This window comes from Sceloporus occidentalis, unplaced genomic scaffold (genome assembly GCF_023333645.1).
Source record: "Sceloporus occidentalis isolate IW3139 unplaced genomic scaffold, rSceOcc1.0.p SCAF_69, whole genome shotgun sequence".
Lineage (NCBI taxonomy): Eukaryota > Metazoa > Chordata > Lepidosauria > Squamata > Phrynosomatidae > Sceloporus > Sceloporus occidentalis.
In genome coordinates this window covers 4,852,321-4,865,640 of record NW_028317049.1, presented here as the reverse complement: position 1 = coordinate 4,865,640, position 13,320 = coordinate 4,852,321, and the positions used below count along the sequence as shown (strand labels likewise).

Genomic DNA, 13,320 nt, shown 5'->3' with positions numbered 1-13,320 from the left:
AATGAACCGGATGTCAATTGGGAAATCTTGTCCGGAGTAGACATGTGTCAGAGTCTAGAAATGATAATAAAGCACACTAATACTGGGTAAAATGAGTAAAGCAATGCACATTAAATCCCAAAGACAGCAACTCTTAAATCTGGAGGGCCAGAAGCAAGAGCTGTGATCCATCTTGGGCAGATCTGTTGGACCAGAAGCATGCACAGAACTGATACACAGTCTTGTAACTTATGCTGAACAGACAGTCCAACATAATTCTGCTTCGGGTCACTTTGGAGGTATGCTGTTTAAATGCTGCATGTGTCCTAAGAGGCTGGAAGCCGCGCCAAAGCCACACTCAAGTCCTAAGGACTAGAGCGCAGCTTTGGTGCAGCCTCCGTCCTCTTAAGATGTGTGTATTATTTGAACAGCATACCTCCAAAGTGGCCAGAAGCAGCTTTATTTTGGCCTGTCTGTATGGGTCCTTAGATGGTTTTACAAAGGGGTAAATCAATTCACCCAGCATTTTTTATTTATGGCTTATGGTCATGTTGACCAAATGGAACCTCTTTGACCATAGGCAGTGATCCTGTGAAAAACTGATGGTTGGTAAGCAATGGCAGAAAGAAAGAATATTGGTGTCATATCCTGACTCTTAAAGAGAGCCTTTTGTCTGCACTAACTGGATTGTACTTTCATATTCTTGGGCGGAAAGGGGCTAGAGAATGAAGGGGTAGTTTGCTCTCACTGCTATCACCGTATCGCTAATGGCAGTTCCTGCTGTCTCAGAACAAGGAAGGCAAAATGTTAATGGACTGTAAGGAAAGTACATGGATGTGTGCCAACAACAGTGTGTGTTGTAGTTTCCAGGAAGGTTGCTGTCTCTGCTGCTTTCTGGTAACTGGCCATGGGAGTGTGTGCTCACTGCGCTGGGCAAAGGAATGGAACATTTTGTTGGAATTTCCCCAGCACTCACTCTATATTGGACTGGCCATACTGGTGTAGCAACCAGAATCCCTTTGCTGGCAGAAAAATGTGGCTCTATCTACAATGTGCAATAGTAATCTCTTGGGATTCAGAACTTTTTGAGCCGCAGCTCCCAGAATCCCTTGGGCCATGGCTATGCGGCTTTGGGGATTCTGGGAAACGTAGGTCCAAAGTGACTTTTCCAGCCTCTCCTGCGAACATCAGCCCCAGTGCGCATGTCTCAGAAAACAAATCAGCTATGGTATCAAAGGTGGTGCTTTGATACCATAGCCAAAGAGAGTTATGTTTTCCTCTATGATTCCATAGGTTTTTCCTTGACATTGCGTCAGACTGTCCGGCAAGTGACACGGTCAACCACAGCCTTTCGTTCATCAGCGACGGCAACGTACTCGCTCTGCATCGCCTGCTTTGGAACAATCAGGAGAAGATTGGCCAATACCTTTCCAGCAACAGGTAGAACTGGCTGAACTGGGGCCCAAAATGGTTGGGTTTGGTCAGCGGCTGAGGGTACAGTAGGGTACTTACTCTAGACATTGTTGCAAGTGATCTATCTTGGGAAGGTGTTTTCCCCCTGAGAAATGGACTGCTGGTTGATATTGTAAGTTCAGGGCCACACCAAAGCCATGATCCAGTCTTGAGCGTGGCTTTGGTGCGACTTCTGGACTCTTAGGACGCATGCATGATTGAAACGCCATACCTCCACTGTGACTCGAAGCAGCTTTATTTTGGCTGTCTGTAACAGGCCTAAAAATACTACATATGGCTGATTACCAGTGACAGCTTGCAGGTTTGTTGAATGTAAGATTCAAGGGAGAATATCTGTTAAAAGAACATCATACCCATCACCATTTTTGCTGGTGTTTTATCGATAATGTGCAATCTTCCACCAGGGACCACAAAGCTGTTGGAAGGCGACCGTTTGACAAGATGGCGACTTTGCTTGCATACCTTGGTCCACCCGAACACAAGCCTGTGGCAGACACACAGTGGTCCAGTATAAACCTCACCAGTTCCAAGTTTGAAGAGTTTATGACTAGGTAATGGCCTGCAAATACTTGTATGTCTTACTCTAATAATTGCAGCAGTTGCTTTAAGCATTGACCTGTTGCAGCAGACACACTATAATACAGTATTGCTTCGGTTTTTCCTCCTATCTTTCTTTTGTCTTGGACACTCTCTGGTTTCTTTTGCACATTTGAGATTTCAGAATTATATTTGTTTAGATTTTTCCCTGCATGTTCAACATAACCTCCAAGGTATTTCTGTGGACATTTCCTCTGTCTACAATAGTTGGCTGGCTATTTCTGTTGGGAAAGACAAAATATAGACACAGAAGTGTGGATTGATGGCTTCATGCTTCTGTTTCTGTCCCCAGGCACCAGGTACATGAAAAAGAGGAGTTCAAGGCCCTGAAAACACTAAATATTTTCTACCAAGCGGGGACTTCCAAAGCTGGCAACCCTGTTTTCTACTACATCGCTCGCCGGTAAGATTGCTTTTCTTTCCTTAAATTATTACACCTGAGACCTGTGAAATTACTATACAGAAGCATATGCTGCTTTTTGATAATGGTGTCCGTCCAATTTTTGTGTTGTGTATGTGTTTATGTTCTGAAAATGTGGGCAAATCGAAGCGTACACTTCTGCAAAAACATGCCAGCGAACGTCTCTTATTCTAAAGTAGGTACTGTTTAAAAGAGCTCTCGAAGGTGACCTGGAGCAGCTTTATTTTGGCAGTCTGTACGGGGCCAAATATATAACCTTTTATGTATTATAAGCCAGGAGTTCAGAAAGCATGCATTTCGGGTGTTAGACTTTGACCGGCTTTGGCGGCCGTGGAACATGCGTGCCTGGATTTCTCCTTTTCCGTGATGCTGGATGAACCTTCAGGTTAGCAACAGACATATCTCATTTCTGAACTCCCTTGTGAAAAAGAGACCTGGCTATATTCTTGAAAGTGGTGATGGAAAAGAAGAGGTATTTGGGGTTTGATGTGACAAAAAGTAGCTTCCATTACTTTAGTGTATTGAGTAGGTAGGCAATGTCAGGATCATGCTGATAGAAAACAAGGTGGCGACTTGTTTTGGGCAAGCCATGTACACACCGTGAAATGAAGAAATTGGGTCTGTGTTTCCCACTTTGATCCATAGGGAAAGGCAGGAAATATAAATAAACCACATTATTATTATTATTATTACTACTACTACTACTACTATTCTTATTGCATGAGGTCTAGCGAAATCTGACTTACTCTTCTGGGCTCAATACACTTGATTGCTTTTTTGAAACCGTGTAAACATGTCTCCGTATATGAAGAGAAATGAAACACATTTGGCATAATTAGATTATTTATTAAGACCTCCAGCTTTTTGTGATACAGTTCCTTTCATTTTAATGCAAGTCAGGTAGCTATTTTGGTCATTCCTTCTGAAATCCTTCTAGAAGAGTCTGCCACTTCTGTATTCATTTAAAAATGTTTTCATTTCTGTAGTCCAGATGCTGTTTAGTCGGCCTCCGTTTTCTTTCTTCTCCGTTGCACCTGTCTAATGCATACCTAAACGCATTTAGGCATGTTGAGACTATTTAATGGTTATTGAGGATCAAGTCGGTTTGCACCAGAGAGCAAAACCAAAATGGTGATTCACTTGCATGTCTTGGTTTGTCTTCTGAGAAACTTAATAGCATGGAAGGTAAAGCTGCATTGGAAAGTAAGAGCATGTAGCTGTGCATATGTGTATATGTTCATTGGAAATGAAATGTTGAAGGTCAAATTAAATTAAAATGCAAGTCATAAACAGGGTACCCTGACTGTTATATTCAATGACAAAGACAAGACGCGGAGATTAAAAAAGTGAAGAGAAGTAGGATTACAGCCACAGGAACACTGCCATGTAAGGTAGTAGAACGGTTGTGTGACGGGGTTGTGGCTACTTTGTTAGTAGCCTTTCCCCTGGAGGTGCCAGCCTTTGCAGGAGTAGTCATGGCTACTTTGTTAGTTGCCTTTTCTCTGGTGATGCCAACCGTCGTAGGAGTAGATGCTTTGGGAGTTGTAGGTTCTGCCAAGTACAGTTCGCACAAAACTGCAATCGCCAGGACGGGCCATACCCATTTGAACAGCTTCTTCATCCTGCATTTTTGTATAAGCAAAAACACATGAATTAACTACACACACTTCTAGAAAGAATTGTCGTCTCATCACAGTCAGTCCAAGATCTGGTTTGTTGCAGGATCCCAGGCAAGTGTGTATATCCCTCTCTCTATAAACAGGAATAGTATTTCAGGCTCAAATCAAGCCGTTCTAAACTTCGGATCCTTATTACAGCCAGCTTCCAAAACGGAAGGTTTAAACATTTTGTGGGAGATCTTCAAATGAGTGCACACTGAGTAATATATAATATACAAGTCATTGAGTAGGCAAGAATTTAAGAAGCTAAGGTCACGAAAAGGCTGAACCAGGTCCGGCAGTTTCAAGGCATTTAATCTATTGGACTAAAGCTCCTATCAGCCCTAGTCAAAAGGTAGGCGTTGTAAAGCAGCGATGTTGCCAAAGCCACAACACTGGGTGTCCTATGGCTACTTAATACGTGAACATGTGTGTATTGTTCTGAAATCAGGCTTCGCAGCGCCAATCTGTATTTGTCAATTCAAAAGTAAGCCCAGAGACGTAATTAGGATTTACTCCCTGGTAATTGAATCCTAAGAGTTGGTTCTAATAAGCTGTTCAAGTTTTATTGTATCCCTGTGTAGAAGCTTCAGCAGACATATATCATTGGGGAACACACTATGTGCTTTTAACTTTCCTTTTGACACTGTTGATTTTATTTGTTGCTAGGGACAGAGGTTTGCTATTCTCAGGACTAAGGGACCCTAAAGCAACACCTGTATAGGAAGATGAGAAGCTGCAGCTTTGGGCAGCATGTGATAATGTTGCGCATGACGTATCTCCTCCATGAGTACCGCAAGCTTCACTAAAGACTCCACTGTCGAGTCCTAAGGCTGTAGCAGTGTTCAGTGGTAGCACATGTTTGTATGTTTGGCACATACACTTCTACCCATGTTTTCAAATGATAATTCCTTTAGTGGGATTCTGAACTGCTCTAGTACTAAGTTGGCCCGTGGAGTTAGCTCCTCGTAGTATGATCTCCTTTTTATGCATGCGTATGTTTCTTTAGATATATCACAAGGACTAGGAACTCATTTAATTTGCAGGTTTTTAACATGGGAATTACTTTAAACTCTACAGTGGGCCTTGCACATTGGCTGGCATTTGGGGCACAGGACCTACAGTGAAAGCTGAAAAACTGCCATTAAAAAAAACACTGTTATTAACCTTTCTAGGAATCCCTAGGTCCTCCAGCACAACTCTGTGGTCAACATCTGCCAGAGGCTGACCATAGAATCACACCGGAGGACCTACACATGCCTAGAGAAGTGCTTTCTCTAGTAACCTCTAAATCCTTCGGCGCCAACCTATGATCATTTTCCAGCAGAGTGATGCTGGAGGACCTACAGATTCCTAGAGGGAATATGTGAATCAAATCCGTAAATAGCCCAGTCTGCAAAAGTCAAAGCCGCAAATGTGGACTGTGGCCTGTTACAGACTGCCAAAATAAAGCTGCTTGGGGTCTCTTTGGAGGTATGCTATTTAAATGACGCATGGGTCCTAAGAGTCCGGAGGTCGCGCCAAAGCCGCACTCCATTCCTAAGCACTGGAGGGCAGCTTTTGGTGCAGCTTCCGGATTCTTAGGATGCATGCATCATTTAAACGGCATACCTCCAAAGAGACCCCAAGCAGCTTTATTTTGGCAGTCTGTAACAGGCCTGTGTTTTAAATCGATATTTTGCATTAGCGCATGTGAGCACTTTGGGAGGATTTACCCCGAAAGGCGGGCCGCACGTTTGATTCATTTGGGGCGCTCAAGGATCTAGGAGAGCTACCTAATTGCTGTATAAAATAGGTTTTGCAGCTGGGCTTGCCAGGTGCCTTAATTCATTTCTTGTTGTTTTTATCAATGCTGCCTCTCCAAAGTCTCTCAGCACCTTTCTTAGTAGCAAAACCCAATATTCCTTCCTCCCTGCCACTCCAGTAAATGCACATGTCTTCCTCTTCTTGTTCTGCATCCCACATTTAGTTTGATGGAATACCTTTTAAAAATGCGTAGCTATCCCATTAATTCTTTTCCGCTTATTGTTCCATACCTGTTTTCGGTTTCAGACGCTTATGATGAAGGCTAAACACAGGAGCCTCTAGGAAGTCCCCTTGCGTGCGGCTGATGATCGGTCAGCTCAATTCTGCCATTTAAATATGATTTCAGGAGGGTTATGCAATGGCAAGCCTCCAAGGGATTGGTTCTTGTGCCAGGCAGGTAACTCCGTGTTACCTTTTTCCAGGGCAACAAAGACAAACACAAAGCGGTTTGCCCCCGCTGTCTTCTGGAGGAAGTAAATTCAATTTTCTTGTAAAGCTTTTTTTAAGCGCATGAAAAGAATAGCCTATCCATTTCACCAACTGGTGAGTAAATGGTTTAATGGGCCATCTTTAGGCGGACTGAACATGCTAAGAGCTGTGTTTTGGCTTCATACAAGACCGCAGCTTTCCTCCCAGCTCTACAAGTGCGTTTAGGAAATGGCTGAAATTTAAGAACTTACAGCAGGAAAGGTCTTATTGGCCTGTTACAGACTGCCCAAATAAAGCTGCTTGGGGTCTCTTTGGAGGTATGCTATTTAAATGACGCATGGGTCCTAAGAGTCTGGAAGTCGCGCCAAAGCCACACTCCATTCCTAAGCACCGGAGTGCAGCTTTTGGTGCAGCTTCCGGATTCCTAGGATGCATGCATCATTTAAATAGCATACCTCCAAAGAGACCCAAAGCAGCCTTATTTTGGCAGTCCGTAACAGGCCATTTTTACCAAGGAGATGTTAAGATGCCATTCTTCCTAGTCTTCTTTCACCAACTACAAACGTAGTCTTCATTTCGGCTGATAATGTAACCGCAAAGAGGATCTACAGGAGTGCTTTAAAAAGTTGATTCAGCATCATGTTTCTTCTCTCGTCATTTTCTCTATATAATCAGAAATGGGAACCCATGGTGATGTTGGACTATAATTTCCATCAGCCCTAGCTAACGTAGTCAGGGATCGGAGTGATGGACGCTACAGTCCTTGGAGTTCAGCAGAGTAATAAGTTCCCCATTCCTTAGAAAAGATTTCTTTAGGTAGTAGTGCTAAGTAAAGGTTGTGTTAAGTAAACAGGAGCTGAGACTAACTGCCTTTGAAGGGTATTGGGATGGAGAACCAAGGACTTACCTCCTCATTCCTCCAGCTCACAAAAAGAATTGAAACGCCGCTTGGTTTGTTTCTGGTTGAGCGGAGTTGGCTCTTTCACGCTGCCTCCTGAACAATTGCTGGAAAGGGATGGGGAACCTGGGCCCTCATAGTTACTTAGAAGATAATCCAACCAAACAATGAAAAACCAGATCCACACTTAAATTCACGCGCATGGAACTACATATCTCTTGGAAGGCTTGAAGCTTTAGATAATTGAACTCCTTTCCACCAAAAGCCTATGCACAAAATTCTGTGTTTCGAGATTGTTGTGCACAATAGCACAGGGACATTCTTCGGAGTCGAGTGGGAATTAAGGCCCTTTCTTGAATGCACGGTGTGTCCTTTTTGTCATCATCTCCACTGTCAATTCATGTACTCTATTATCCAGTAACTGCCCCTGCTAGGCAATGAACCAGAGGCCGAGAACGTGGTGTTCACAACCCCTAGCCTCCCATTGAGAGGAGTGTCAGCGTGTGGTTTGACAAAATAGGCTACCCTGCCTCTGCCTGGTAAGTTGTGTTGGGTTACATCCCCGGCCATGGGAGTTGTAGTCTAGAGAGCAACATCTAGAGAGCAACAGGTTGAGGAAGGTGACCTAGCCATGGAAAATTAAAGCAGGCGCTGTGACGGAAGTTTATAAAATTGGGCACGAGATGCAGAAAGCGGACACATTTCTGACTCTCAAAGCTTATAATGCTAGAATTTAGGGACTCCCAAAACATATAATCTAGAATTTAGGGACCCTCAAAACTTATAATGCTAGAAGTTAGGGACCCCGAAAACTGATAATGCTAGAATTTAGGGACTTTCACTGAAACATGTTTTTATGCAACTAAGGAAAAGGGAAAAGAACAGCCACCCCGACCAAGATTGATTTTGGTGAGGAAACTCTTTGCTCACTAGATGTTTTGGCCTTTGCTTCTAGTCAACCCCAGCCAGCATGGCCAAGGAAAATGGGGTGGTGAGAGCTAAAGTTCTCAACGTCTGGAAGGCCAGAGGTTCCTCACCCCGATTTAGGGAGTTTGCTGCTATGGCATTAGATCAGTGGTTTTGTCTTCCATTTGTTTTGGACCTCAGATCTCAGGAGCCCCAGCCAACTTGGCCAACTGTCAGGAATTATGGGAGCTGAAGTCCAAAACATCTGAAGGACCAAAGGTTAGGAACCACTGGATCAAATGGCTTTAGCGTTTACAAGTCCATGGACAGGAGAATCTAGGTTGGCCACTAGTTATGATGACCAAAGGGAGCTTCCATGTTCAGAGGCAGTATATTCCTTAAAAACTAGGTTCTGGGTCCTGCTTTTCAACTTCCTTGAGGCATCCGCAAGGAAAAGATACTCCAGTGAAACACTAGGAGGAACTTTCTAATGGTCAGAGCTATTCAGCAGTAGGATATGCTGCCTCGGAGTGGTGGAGTCTTCTTCTTTGGAGGCTTTTAAACAGAGGTTGGATGGCCATCTGGCTTTGGTTGTGAGTTCCTGCATGGCAGAATGAGGTTGGGCTGGATGTCCCTTGGGGTTTATTCCAACTCTATGGTTTTATCTCCTTGTCCAAAGTGAGAATCAGGATGCTAGAATTAGGTAGACCCTCCATCTGAACTAACCTGGCTCCTCTTAGCCTCTTTATTTTTCATTTTGGCAGCGGCAACCGTACTGCATACAGCTTTGTTTCCTAGGAATGATACGTGTGCTTTTGAGGATGACGTTTCCTTCTTAAGAGTCCACAATAGTGTGGTAATTCTATCCCTACCAGGATATAACAGAGTGTTATAACCACACGTTGCTTTTGCGCTTTGCGGCTTCGCCTCTCAGAAGGAAAAAAGCATTGATTATTTTTCAAAAGCACCAGTAGCTATGGCATCCCTTGTCTCCCGCTTGGTGCGAAACCCACCCGCAAGTTGTAACGTGGTGCCGTTTTAAGTTACCTATCCTTGGTGTAAGTACAGTGTATCCACTGGGGTTCGGTTTCAGGACCCGTCTGTGAATACCAAATATCCCTTGTATATGGTATCCACTGTATTTAATGGGACTCGAGTATCCACAGATTTTGATCTGTGAATGCCCAAGTCCCATTAAATACAGTGGATATTACAATAGTGTCCCTTATATAAAATGCCAAAAATCAAGGTTTCTTTATAAATTTGGGGGGAATATTTTCAGGTGGTGGATGCTTGAATCCGCAAATAAAGAATCCATAGATACAGAGGGCCGATTGTGTGTTGCACAGCGATGGAAAGTGGCTCAGTCCAAGAGGAAAATAACATCATTTTGGATGCGCTCATAAGGGATTTCCAAGTCCTTGTTCTTTGCTGAGAACAAGGACAGGCCATAAAAATCTAGGTTCATATCTTAAGCTAAGCCCCAGGTTTGTAGTATGTGGAAGAATAGTTTGTGATGTCGACACCCTGGTTGAGAGATTTGTAATGCTTGGGTCTTGTTCGGGTAACCAAATGCTTAGGTATATTCTGTTGTTCCGATGCATGTAATGTGAGAACGTACATTTTTCCGTATCCAGGTGAGGCAGGGCAGGTAGCACATGTTTGGCATATTATGAACGGACAATATTTCTTCCTCCTCAGAAATACATATCCATATGAAGTAGAATTCAAAGATGTAGCCATGTTAGTCTGTCATATCAGTATATCAAAAGCTCCTGCCAACTTCTTTCTGTTCGTCTCAAAGGTGCTACAAGATCTCTCTACGGCTCCGTATGAAAATGCTTTTAAATGCATGTATGAATGTAAGGCTGCCATATAGATGGAACAGGTACAGGTTTTTGTACAGATTTATTCCCTTGTTGTTAGCCAGTTCGGTGTAGTGGTTTGAGCCTTGGGACTATGGCTCCAGAGAACAGGGTTCGAATCCTGGCTTGGCCAGGTAAACCCATTGAGTGACTTTGGGCAAGTCACAGCCTCAGAGGAAAGCCAGGGCAAATTCCCTCTGACCAAACCATGCCAAGAAAACTCTGGCCTGTTACAGACTGCCAAAATAAAGCTGCTTGGGGTCTCTTTGGAGGTATGCTGTTTAAATGATGCATGCGTCCTAAGAATCCGGAAGCTGCACCAAAGCTGCACTCCAGTGCTTAGGAATGGAGTGTGGCTTTGGCGCGACCTCCGGACTCTTAGGACCCATGCATCATTTAAATAGCATACCTCCAAAGAGACCCCAAGCAGCTTTATTTTGGCAGTCTGTAACAGGCCTCTGTGATAGAGTCGCCATAAGTCGGAAAAGACTTGAAGGCACACGACGACAACAACATTCACATGTTATTCAAACCTTGGTGCTTCAAATATTTTGTCTAAGAGGTCCTCATTTGATCTTGGAGATACTTCTTTCTTCCTATAAGTTCTTTATGATAATGTTGGGAATGAGATTTAGAAATTATATACTTAGATCCTTCTTCAGATGCGTTTAAAGGAATGTATCTAAATGCATCTGAGGAAGTAAACTGAATTATAGGAAAGCTCATGCTGCCAGCTTCTTTCTTTCAATTAGCCTCAAAGGTGCCACAAGATCTCTCTACATACTAACTCTTTGGCACATCCCTGAAGTGACTGTCAAGTGGGTTGCGTGATGTAGTCACTAGAGGGAGCATCCTACTAAAGTCTCGCTCTATATTTCAATGGGTGTGATAAATCATCCTTTACATTGGGGCATTCTGAAAAGCCTTCATCCACCTGGCAACTCCAGAGTCCTTCCACCGAGTTGCTTCTGTTGGTATTCTGAAGTTCTTAGTAAGCCGCATTTCTTTTCTGGTAGGTACATTTCCCAAGTTGAACTTCCACACTGCTGTTTTATGCCTTCAGGCCCTTTCTGTCTTTACGTCGACCCTAAAGGCGAACCTGTCGTTGATTCTGAGAGAGTGTGACTTGTGTAAGGTCACCCAGTGGGTTTACATTGCCTTCCAGAGTCATAGTCTCAACTACACCATGATGGCTCTTACTTACATAGTGCTTGCGACTGGTATCAAAATGGGATGGTACCTTGGGAAGAGTCAGTGCGGTGTAGTGGTTTGAGAGGTGGAGTAGTGATCCACTTGGTTATGGAAACCCACTGGGTAACCTTTGGCAAGGCACACTCTCAGCCTCCAAGGAGGACAATGGCAAATCCACTCTGAACAAATCTGTCCGTGAAAACCCCATTATTGGGGCGGCCATAAGTCAGAAACAACTTGAAAGCACACAACAACAATAAATTGGGGGGATTCTGGAAATCAGGAGTTGAATAACGTTGAATCTGTACCATCAATATTGGAGATGTGGAAGCCGAGGGGGACAAGGGAAGAATGCCACTTTCCCAATTTGGCACATGGATGCGGGCATACACAGCCTTCACCTCTCTATACGTTTTGCCACCAGCTTTTTTGCACTAAAACTCCCAACAGCCCTAGCCAGCATGGGATTATGGGAGTTGTAGTCCAAAAGGTCTGGTAGGGAGGAAGAAGCTGGCCTCTGCCCTTCTCAGGTTGCTAGACATCCCAGAAAGTTTGGTCTCACTTTTAGTGAGGGCAAGACTGAATTAGCCCAGCTAGACACACAAATGCGATGCAGGCGTTTGCAAACAGAGGTTTACTCCCATATATTCAGACTTTACGTTTCCATTTGAAGTTACTTCACTGTCCACCATTGAAACCAAAACAACAGCGCATGAATTGGCCCTTTGTTTCCTGATTCCCATAGAAAATATCCCCTTTAATGTTAAGCGAAGGAGCTTTCTGCAGCGACAGTTGCAGCCGGGCTGCTCTGGAAGTCCGTTCAGTTGCGTTCAGCTTCGAAGGACGCGTGTCTGAGGTTTGGAGGTGTAAACCGTTGCTTCACACGTAACAATTAAGTTCTATTTTTCCCCCTTTCGCCCTTGCTCTGGGTGTATAATAAGATAGCCTGCTTGCTATCTTAAGACCTACGTGCCACTTTCGCTTGCGGCGTAGGCAGGAGCCTTGTTTATTTCTGTTTGAGCGGTGCTATGGTCACTGCTTTTTTGGAACTTCCTGACATTGTTGAAATCCTGGCACTCGTTTTGCTGGCTCACAAACCGTGCATTCCCTCCCCTACAGCCACATAATGTTATCATGCTCTAGTCTGCTGAGTTGGATGAACTGGAGTTAAACATGGGGGATGGCGCATGCCTTCTTGGAACCCCCCACTGAAACCGAACCTTCAACTCCTGCATGTCATGTATTGCAGTTGCTATGTCCTTTTAACTAATAGTCATTTAGATTGAGCAAAATTGAGGCCTGCGTCAGACTTTCCCCAAGGGTACAGACAGGTAAGCTGATACCCTCCATGTGTTTCGTATTGCAGCATCAAAATCCCTGCCCATTCGTCATATTGACTCGTACTTATGGAAGCTAGCGTCTCATGCATCTGAAGGGCACCAGGTAGCTACCCCAGGCTCCAGGGGGAAAAGATGTTTTAAACAGGGTCTAAAGAAAGAGAGATGAAGTGATCTCATTCCTCCTGTCAACCAAGTAAAGCTTTCTCAGGTTTTGAGACCAGTTAAAGAATGGCTGCGGCTTGCCTTAAACACGTTGTCTTTACCTACAGAGAGAATTTCCGTACACCACTGGTTCCCAATCTTTGGTCCTTCAGACGCTTTGGACTTCGTCTCCCAGAAGCCCCAACAGTCAAAAATTCTGGCACTGAAGTCCAAAACATTTGGAGGACCGAAGATTGGGAACACTGCTGCTGTATAGGAAACCAAACAACCATACATGCCAAGGCTGGCAACTTGTAGCCCTCCTGGTATTGCTGCACTGCAACTCTGAGCCGCGTCGGCCCTAACCAGCATTGCCAGTGCGGAAGGATGATAGGAATTGTAGTGTACTAACATCTGCAGGGGCACAAGTTGGCTATCCCCCTTGTGCCCCATTGCTTGCAAAGTATGAGACTAAAGTTTGTGTTGCCTATAGCCACGTGGGCCTAAATTCAATTATTAGTCCCACGGAGAATATTTCCGCGGACTTAGTGGGGACTTGGTAAGTCAACATGCAGGTAAGCTCCATAGATGCAGTGGATCTGCTCCACTTGGAAAT

The 13,320-nt window shown here is 44.1% G+C and overlaps 1 protein-coding gene across 2 annotated transcripts in view; it reads left to right on the top strand.

Annotated features, from left to right (window-relative positions):
- Positions 1–13,320, top strand: part of NF1 (neurofibromin 1) — a 152,679-nt gene that overhangs the window by 63,749 nt on the left and 75,610 nt on the right. For both annotated transcript variants that reach the window (XM_089494135.1, XM_089494134.1), the window contains 3 exons: positions 1,273–1,419; positions 1,857–2,003; positions 2,342–2,452. In XM_089494135.1, the coding sequence (XP_089350261.1) occupies positions 1,273–1,419; positions 1,857–2,003; positions 2,342–2,452 (405 nt within the window). The remainder of the gene's footprint in view (positions 1–1,272; positions 1,420–1,856; positions 2,004–2,341; positions 2,453–13,320) is intronic.